Source organism: Sphaeramia orbicularis, chromosome 8 (assembly GCF_902148855.1).
Source record: "Sphaeramia orbicularis chromosome 8, fSphaOr1.1, whole genome shotgun sequence".
Classification (NCBI taxonomy): domain Eukaryota; kingdom Metazoa; phylum Chordata; class Actinopteri; order Kurtiformes; family Apogonidae; genus Sphaeramia; species Sphaeramia orbicularis.
In genome coordinates, this window is record NC_043964.1 from 7,320,716 (window position 1) to 7,330,710 (window position 9,995).

At 43.6% G+C, this 9,995-nt stretch overlaps 2 protein-coding genes across 3 annotated transcripts; both read right to left on the minus strand.

Annotated features, from left to right (window-relative positions):
- Positions 1-19: 19 nt before the first annotated feature.
- On the minus strand, positions 20-7,697 carry LOC115423758 (heat shock 70 kDa protein 1-like). The gene is made up of 3 exons (XM_030140796.1): positions 7,540-7,697; positions 5,080-7,065; positions 20-161 (listed from the first exon to the last, which is right to left on the minus strand). The coding sequence occupies exon 2, from the start codon at positions 7,039-7,041 to the stop codon at positions 5,119-5,121; it is 1,923 nt and encodes a 640-aa protein (XP_029996656.1). The 5' UTR covers positions 7,042-7,065; positions 7,540-7,697; the 3' UTR covers positions 20-161; positions 5,080-5,118.
- LOC115423759 (heat shock 70 kDa protein 1) lies at positions 28-4,326 on the minus strand. 2 transcript variants are annotated; one of them, XM_030140798.1, is made up of 2 exons: positions 4,320-4,326; positions 28-2,147 (listed from the first exon to the last, which is right to left on the minus strand). In XM_030140798.1, the coding sequence occupies exon 2, from the start codon at positions 2,121-2,123 to the stop codon at positions 201-203; it is 1,923 nt and encodes a 640-aa protein (XP_029996658.1). In that variant the 5' UTR covers positions 2,124-2,147; positions 4,320-4,326; the 3' UTR covers positions 28-200. The 2 variants fall into 2 exon arrangements, with proteins under 2 accessions (XP_029996658.1, XP_029996657.1); XM_030140797.1 differs by lacking the exon at positions 4,320-4,326 and adding an exon at positions 2,632-2,772.
- Positions 7,698-9,995: the final 2,298 nt, after the last annotated feature.

Consider the following 9,995-nt stretch of genomic DNA (forward strand, 5'->3'; position numbering starts at 1 on the left):
TAAAATAATGAGCAATCAATCAGTTTCTCATTTTATACAAATTTATTTATTACACATTTAAACATAATCTTATTTGCAAAGTCCAGCATCGCAAACATTTAAGTGAATAATTTACTTTCACGGTAATTTCACTCTATCAATCACATCACAGTGAAGTCAACATTTATGAAAAGAGTCCAGTGAGTCCGTCAGCGTCCTCTTCAGTCCACCTCCTCGATGGTGGGCCCCTGGGCTCCTCCTCGGGCCTCCTGTCCACAGGTGCGTGTAGAAGCTCCACCCCCATACAGCTGACTGATGATGGGCTGACACGCCCCCACCAGCTCTTTCTGCTTGTGTTGGTACTCGTCTTTATCGGCCAGTTGGTTGTTCTCCAACCAGGCGATGGTCTCGTCACACTTCTCCGTCAGCTTCTTCCTGTCCTCCTGGCTGATTCTGTCCTTCAGGTTCTCATCCTGCAGGCTGCTCTTCATGTTGAAGGCGTACGACTCCAGCGAGTTCTTGGCGGCGATTCTGTCCCTCTGATCGTCGTCTTCGGCTTTGTACTTCTCGGCGTCCTGCACCATCCTGTCGATCTCCTCTTTGCTCAGACGGCCTTTATCGTTGCTGATGGTGATCTTGTTCTCTTTGCCGGTGCTTTTGTCCATGGCCGACACATTCAAAATGCCGTTGGCGTCAATGTCGAAGGTGACCTCGATCTGCGGGACGCCTCGCGGTGCAGGTGGGATTCCCGTCAGCTCGAACTTGCCCAGCAGGTTGTTGTCCTTGGTCATGGCTCGTTCCCCTTCGTAGACCTGGATGAGGACCCCAGGCTGGTTGTCCGAGTATGTGGTGAAGGTCTGGGTTTGTTTGGTGGGGATGGTGGTGTTGCGTTTGATCAGGGACGTCATGACTCCTCCGGCCGTCTCGATACCCAGGGACAGAGGTGCCACGTCCAGCAGCAGCAGGTCCTTGACTTTACCCGACGTGTCACCTGACAGAATGGCGGCCTGGACGGCAGCGCCATAAGCCACCGCCTCATCTGGGTTGATGCTCTTGTTTAGCTCCCTACCGTTGAAGAACTCCTGCAGGAGTTTCTGGATTTTGGGGATTCGGGTGGAGCCTCCCACCAGGACGATGTCGTGGATCTGTGACTTGTCCATTTTGGCATCCCTCAGGGCTTTCTCTACCGGCTCCAGCGTTCCCCTGAACAGGTCGGCGCACAGCTCTTCGAAGCGAGCCCTGGTGATGGAGGTGTAGAAGTCGACGCCCTCGAATAGGGAGTCGATCTCGATGCTGGCCTGGGAGCTGGAGGACAGCGTCCTCTTGGCCCTCTCACACGCTGTGCGCAGCCTCCTCAGGGCTCTCTTGTTCTGGCTGATGTCCTTCTTGTGTTTCCTCTTGAACTCCTCCACAAAGTGGTTGACCAGACGGTTGTCAAAGTCTTCTCCGCCCAGGTGAGTGTCTCCGGCCGTGGATTTGACCTCAAAGATGCCGTCTTCGATAGTCAGGATGGACACGTCGAAGGTGCCTCCTCCCAGGTCAAAGATCAGGACGTTACGTTCTCCTGACTTGCCTTTGTCCAGACCGTAGGCGATGGCGGCCGCCGTCGGCTCGTTGATGATCCTCAGGACGTTCAGTCCGGCGATGACGCCGGCATCTTTGGTGGCCTGTCGCTGAGAGTCATTAAAGTAGGCGGGGACTGTGATGACAGCATTGGACACCGTTTGGCCCAGGTAGGCCTCAGCGGTCTCCTTCATCTTCACCAAGACCATGGAGGAGATCTCCTCAGGGTAGAAGGTTTTGTCCTCCCCTTTGTACTCCACTTGGATTTTGGGCTTCCCTCCGTCTCCCACCACCCTGAAGGGCCAGTGCTTCATGTCCGCCTGCACCACCGGCTCGTCAAACCTTCGCCCGATCAGCCGCTTGGCGTCGAACACGGTGTTGCTGGGGTTCAGAGCCACCTGGTTCTTGGCGGCGTCTCCGATGAGCCTCTCGGTGTCGGTGAACGCCACATAGCTGGGGGTGGTCCTGTTGCCCTGGTCGTTGGCAATGATTTCCACCTTCCCGTGCTGGAACACACCCACACAGGAGTAGGTGGTGCCCAGGTCGATGCCAATCGCTGCACCTTTGGACGCAGCCATCATGTGTTTATGTTTTTTATTTGAGTCCTGGAATAAAAAGGACAGAATAATGAAAAGGAGATTCAAAACACAATGAAACGCCTCGACTTTAGTTTAACAGGAGAAATTAACTCCATTTACTGAAGAATATATTTGAATGAACATCGTATTTATAAAGTTTGAGAAACAGTTATTTCTAAAAACTAAACATATGGTTTTAAATGACTAAATTAATCAGTTCATGAAAAACCACAAAATATTTTATATTGTAGAAAACGGTGGATGAATTTAATTTTAATTATTCTATTCCCATAAAACAACAGTTAAATGTCATATTTTTAGTCTGAATATAAACTGTATTAATGTATCGACTGTTAAACAGTAAAAGAACAGAGTGAGCTGCTGTTCTAAACTCAACTCCATCATATTAAACCTACATTCACATAATGACACTTTTCTATTAAAGTTTAAACGTGAAAATGAATTAAAGGTCAGTTTTGTAGAAGAAGAAGAAGAAGAAGTCTGTACTTACAGGTGTTAAAACTGACGATGAAGAGGTTCGGTTCTGTTCGTTTATGCTAGTCTGAGTTCGCTTTTCTTCCGTTTGGCTTAGTTCGGTTCACTCAGGTTCGGCCGTACTGGGCTCGGTTTGGCTCGTTTCGCCTGTGTTAGTCTCTGCTCTGCTGTTTCCATCTCTTCTCCGTCCGTCTGCGGCTTTTATTTTCTCCTCATCTGCTTCCGGTTGCTTCTCGAATCTTCTGACCAATCACAGGCTGAGCGCGAGCCGTGACGTCAGCGGCCGAACTTTCTACTGTATTCTGGACGAACCGAGAAACGGACAGAAAATACCGGAAAAAAACACCAGTCAAACAGTGTAACATACAAAAAACACCAGAAAAGACCAAATACAAAAATCAACAGCAAAAACAACTGGAACAACACCAGAAAACACCGGTTAAAACAGCGACCAGACAGAAAATAGAATCAAAAAACAGAAGAATGAGAGAAAAAAGAGAAAAGATCAGAAGAACCAGGAGTTCAACACCGTCCACACAGTAAAAACACAGGATAGTTTAGTTTTATTAGTAATTATTATTATGCTTATTTACGTCTCATTTCAGACTCATTTTTTAAAATTAATTTTCAGTTCGTTAAACCAACATTATTCCCAATGTTGTGACCTTCATGTCCTGGTTGGTTTGTATTTTTCTCTTGTTGATCAGATTTATTCAAATCATACATACATACATATATATATATATATATATATATATATATATATATATATATATATATATATATATATATATATATATATATATATATATATATTCATCCCATAGGGAAATTTACAGGTTCCATCAGTATCCACAAACTTAAAAACAAACAGTAGTGAAAACACAATCGCAAAAAAACACTTTAACTTTCCACAAGGAGTCCGTGCAAAGGAGACTGCTGTGCTTCGAGTCACTTTGTGTTTCCATAGATTGACCACCAGCTGTCACCACTGGGCTCCATTCAGCCACTTCCACCATGAAACTAATGAACAGAAAATGACACTTTTCAGGACTTAAGGGACTCATTGGACTGAAATGTACCAAAATAAAACTGAAATGTTCAGCATGAGAAGATACACAATGACATTTAAGTGTAAACAGGTTCATGAACAGACTTTAAACATCAGACAAAGGTGAGTATTTGTAAAGTTAAATAGAATGTGGCAGTCACAGTTTGACTAAATCGCTTTCTGTACAGTATAATTTAAATATTCCACCTTAACCATAACTGTCACAGCAATATTTTTTCCATGCTTATATATGTATATTTCTGTAAATTATCACATTGACAGTATTTATCTAGTTAGTATTACACAAATTGCTGTTCTAATTGTGTTTAATATATTGTTTTTATATGTATATAATGTAAGATATAAAAGGATATATACAAGTAATATAAAGTCACAGGTAACTTCTTTATTCTTTCTTGTTTTAACTCTTGTTTTTTTCCTTGTGTCCGTTTTCCAACTGTGGGTTTCCTCGTCCCTGGGTCTATCCTGCAGGTTCTCCTCCAACCCCCTGACCTCGGTGCCCCTCGTGGCCCCCTGGCAGTGTAACCTGGGGGCCGCCCTGCTGTGGCCCCTCCAGCTCTACTGGTTCGGTTTGATCTGCAGAGGCGCCGTCCGAACGTTGACGGGACGACGGCGCTCTGCCTCTGAACCACAGCGGCAAAAACTGAATACGACCTTTGACCCTCAGACGCAGGCGACACCATTGTTTTATGAAGATATTTATTTATGAACATTTGTATGAAATTATTTAATGATTAAAGCTGAAAAATATGCAATTAGTTTCTCATTTTCATTACTTGACTTATTTAACTCCAGACTTTGATGAATAACAATGAAACATCAGAAATTAAACTAATATTCAATATTGTTCAGAAAAATACATGAACATATTTACATCTCTAAACCCTTTAAAACCTATGACTATTTTTGTTGTGATTTTTTGCTATATTTAATTGAATTATCCCCATTCATTCTAAGATTATCGTCTGTATTTGACATGTTTCAGTGTAAATCATATATTTTCTTATATTTAATTCACTGATCTGGAAGGAAAATCAAACTTACATTAATATTACTTTAATCCCAATAAACTGGGATTCAAATAAATTAACAGATGTTGGAGAACTTTCTGTTTGATCATTTACACCTGAAAACCTCTTAATATCTGATTTAATGATTAAACAATGAAATAGAAATAAAAACAGAATCTTTTCATCTTCATTTTATTAATCTTTATTTGACTTTAACCATCACATCATTTTCATTTTAACAAATTCAGAAACATTAAATTATAAGTAACTCTGTGAAACATCCGTAAAAAATAAGAAACAAGTAGAAAATAGGAACATTTGCATTTTTACATTTTATACATGATGAATGAACTAAAGTTCAACTGATCACAGTGAAGTCAACAGGTATGAAAAGAGTCCAGTGAGTCCTTCAATGTCCTCTTCAGTCCACCTCCTCGATGGTGGGTTCCTGGAATCCTCCTCGGGCCTCCTGTCCACAGCTGCGCGCAGAAGCTCCGCCCCCATACAGCTGACTGATGATGGGCTGACACGCCCCCTCCAGCTCTTTCTGTTTGTGTCGGTACTCGTCTTTATCAGCCAGTTGGTTGTTCTCCAACCAGGCGATGGTCTCGTCACACTTCTCCGTCAGCTTCTTCCTGTCCTCCTGGCTGATTCTGTCCTTCAGGTTCTCATCCTGCAGGCTGCTCTTCATGTTGAAGGCGTACGACTCCAGCGAGTTCTTGGCGGCGATTCTGTCCCTCTGATCGTCGTCCTCGGCTTTGTACTTCTCGGCGTCCTGCACCATCCTGTCGATCTCCTCTTTGCTCAGTCGACCCTTATCGTTGCTGATGGTGATCTTGTTCTCTTTGCCGGTGCTTTTGTCCACGGCCGACACATTCAAAATGCCGTTGGCGTCGATGTCGAAGGTGACCTCGATCTGCGGGACGCCTCGCGGTGCAGGTGGGATTCCCGTCAGCTCGAACTTGCCCAGCAGGTTGTTGTCCTTGGTCATGGCTCGTTCCCCTTCGTAGACCTGGATGAGGACCCCAGGCTGGTTGTCTGAATATGTGCTGAAGGTCTGGGTTTGTTTGGTGGGGATGGTAGTGTTGCGTTTAATCAGGGACGTCATGACTCCTCCGGCCGTCTCGATACCCAGGGACAGAGGCGCCACATCCAGCAGCAGCAGGTCCTTGACTTTACCCGATGTGTCACCTGACAGAATGGCGGCCTGGACGGCAGCGCCGTAAGCCACCGCCTCATCTGGGTTGATGCTCTTGTTTAGCTCCCTACCGTTGAAGAACTCCTGCAGGAGTTTCTGGATTTTGGGGATTCGGGTGGAGCCTCCCACCAGGACGATGTCGTGGATCTGTGACTTGTCCATTTTGGCATCCCTCAGGGCTTTCTCTACCGGCTCCAGCGTTCCCCTGAACAGGTCGGCGCACAGCTCTTCGAAGCGAGCCCTGGTGATGGAGGTGTAGAAGTCGACGCCCTCAAACAGGGAGTCGATCTCGATGCTGGCCTGGGAGCTGGAGGACAGCGTCCTCTTGGCCCTCTCACACGCTGTGCGCAGCCTCCTCAGGGCTCTCTTGTTCTGGCTGATGTCCTTCTTGTGTTTCCTCTTGAACTCCTCCACAAAGTGGTTGACCAGACGGTTGTCAAAGTCTTCTCCGCCCAGGTGAGTGTCTCCAGCCGTGGATTTGACCTCAAAGATGCCGTCTTCGATAGTCAGGATGGACACGTCGAAGGTTCCTCCTCCCAGGTCAAAGATCAGGACGTTACGTTCTCCTGACTTGCCTTTGTCCAGACCGTAGGCGATGGCGGCCGCCGTCGGCTCGTTGATGATCCTCAGGACGTTCAGTCCGGCGATGACGCCGGCGTCTTTGGTGGCCTGTCGCTGAGAGTCATTAAAGTAGGCGGGGACTGTGATGACAGCGTTGGACACCGTTTGGCCCAGAAAAGCCTCAGCGGTCTCCTTCATCTTCACCAGGACCATGGAGGAGATCTCCTCAGGGTAGAAGGTTTTGTCCTCCCCTTTGTACTCCACTTGGATTTTGGGCTTCCCTCCGTCTCCCACCACCCTGAAGGGCCAGTGCTTCATGTCCGCCTGCACCACCGGCTCGTCAAACCTTCGCCCGATCAGCCGCTTGGCATCGAACACGGTGTTGCTGGGGTTCAGAGCCACCTGGTTCTTGGCGGCATCTCCGATGAGCCTCTCGGTGTCGGTGAACGCCACATAGCTGGGGGTGGTCCTGTTGCCCTGGTCGTTGGCAATGATTTCCACCTTCCCGTGCTGGAACACGCCCACACAGGAGTAGGTGGTGCCCAGGTCGATGCCAATCGCTGCACCTTTGGACGCAGCCATCATGTGTTTATGTTTTTTATTTGAGTCCTGGAATAAAAAGGACAGAATAATGAAAAGGAGATTCAAAACACAATGAAACGCCTCGACTTTAGTTTAACAGGAGAAATTAACTCCATTTACTGAAGAATATATTTGAATGAACATCGTATTTATAAAGTTTGAGAAACAGTTATTTTTAAAAACTAAATATATGGTTTTAAATGACTAAATTAATCAGTTCATGAAAAACCACAAAATATTTTATATTGTAGAAAACGGTGGATGAATTTAATTTTAATTATTCTAATCCCATAAAACAACAGTTAAATGTCAGATATTTTTAGTCTGAATATAAACTGTATTAATGTATCGACTGTTAAACAGTAAAAGAACAGAGTGAGCTGCTGTTCTAAACTCAACTCCATCATATTAAACCTACATTCACATAATGACACTTTTCTACTAAAGTTTAAACATGAAAATCAATCAAAGGTCAGTTTTGTAGAAGAAGTCTGTACTTACAGGTGTTAAAACTGAGGATGAAGAGGTTCGGTTCTGTTCGTTTATGCTAGTCTGAGTTCGCTTTTCTTCCGTTTGGCTTTGTTCGGTTCACTCAGGTTCGGCCGTACTGGGCTCGGTTTGGCTCGGTTCGCCTGTGTTAGTCTCTGCTCTGCTGTTTCCATCTCTTCTCCGTCCGTCTGCGGCTTTTATTTTCTCCTCATCTGCTTCCGGTTGCTTCTCGAATCTTCTGACCAATCACAGGCTGAGCGCGAGCCGTGACGTCAGCGGCCGAACTTTCTACTGTATTCTGGACGAACCGAGAAACGGACAGAAAATACCGGAAAAAACACCAGTCAAACAGTGTAACATACAAAAAACACCAGAAAAGACCAAATACAAAAATCAACAGCAAAAACAACTGGAACAACACCAGAAAACACCGGTTAAAACAGCGACCAGACAGAAAATAGAATCAAAAAACTGAAGAATGAGAGAAAAAAGAGAAAAGATCAGAAGAACCAGGAGTTCAACACCGTCCACACAGTAAAAACACAGGATAGTTTAGTTTTATTAGTAATTATTTTTATGCTTATTTACATCTCATTTCAGACTCATTTTTTTAAAATTAATTTTCAGTTCGTTAAACCAACATTATTCCCAATGTTGTGACCTTCATGTCCTGGTTGGTTTGTATTTTCCTCCCGTTGATCAGATTTATTCGGATCATTGAACTGAACTGAATAACTGAATTGCGCTTTGTTATCATTTGACAGCACAGAATACATGAAACGATTTGTATTTCCATAGATTGACCACCAGGTGTCATCACTGGGCTCCATTCAGCCACTTCCACCATGAAGCTAATGAACAGAAAATGACACTTTTCAGGACTTAAAGGGCTCATTGGACTGAAATGTACCAAAATAAAACTGCAATGTTCAGTATGAGAAGAATCACAGTGACATTTAAGTGTAAACAGGTTCATGACCAGAGTTTAAACATTAGACAAAGGTGAGTATTTGTCAAGTTAAATAGAATGTGGCAGTCACAGTTTGACTAAATCACTTTCTATACAGTATAATTTAAATATTCCACCTTAACCATAACTGTAATTAAACACAGCAATATTTTTGCAAACTTTATTATGTACATTTTTGTAAATTATCATGGTGATGATATTTGTACATATTGTACAAATTGTTGTTATATTTGTGCTTAATACAGTGTTGTTTACAAACACATGCACACACACACACACACACACACACACATATACATATATATATATATATATATATATATATATATATATATATATATATACACATATATATATGTTTAAATGTAGGTTATATAGTGGTAATATGGGATACTGGTAAGACTTGTATGTAGAATTGATCATTTCTTTCCTGCTACTTCTGTAACACCCAATAATGTCCCCCTTCTGATAAATACCATGAATCTCTCAGTCTCGTTCAGTTCACATCATTGTGGTCCCGATGTTCAGTGAGGTCCTCCATGAGTAGGGTAGTCCACAGAAGAGGTCCAGATGTTCACAGAGTCTGGGTCACAACAGACTGATAGAAGGTAAAGGTGGAGGAGAAACAGGGACCACAACAGTCTGGAGGAGAACGTCAAGAACCACCAGGAATCTAGCAGGTTTCTTGTTGCTAGAGTCCAGATACTCCTGAACCAAAGACGAGGGGATGAAGACCTGGACCACAGTCCTGTTCTCAGATGAAAGAACATTTCAGATTTCGTCTGCGAATCCAAGTCAGACTCCAGATGAAGAGTGAAGAGGCTCAGAGTCCAAGTTCTTTCAAGTCCAGAGTCTCCAGGTCTTCAAAGTCAGGGATGGTTCTGGGTGTCTGTTCATCTACTGGTGTTGGTCCTCTGGGCTGGATTAGTTCACTGGCCCATCACTCATGAGCTGTTGGGAAGGTGATGTTCTTCATTGTTATCGTCATTACTGTTGTCGTCATCTTTGTTGCCATTTTCTTCATCTTCTTCTTCATTGGCAATTTCTCCAAATATCTTCTCTGAGTAAACTACTGGTCAGATTCATTTCTGATTTTACATGTATCTTCCTGAGGACAATGTCTGCAAAGTTTGTTCACAGTTTTGAGAAATTTAGATTTTTTTTTTTTTTTTTTAGCAATTTTTTTTTTTTTTTTTTTTTTTTTTTAGCAATTTTTGAAATATTAACATTTTGCTTTTACTTATAATGTCCATAGTTGACTGTCCATCCAGCTGGTCCGACCTGAACCATTCCAGAATCTATTGGACGATGTCCAGACGAGGATGAGAGACACCAGATGAGTGGAAACTACTGTCAAAACAACCTGGATTCTCTCAAACTACAACTGTCTCCTCCATAACACGCCATATTGATCCAGGAATTCATGCAAAACAAAGGTCCGACCATGTTCTGAATGAATGAATGAACATTTTCATAGAACATACTCCACACTTCTGTA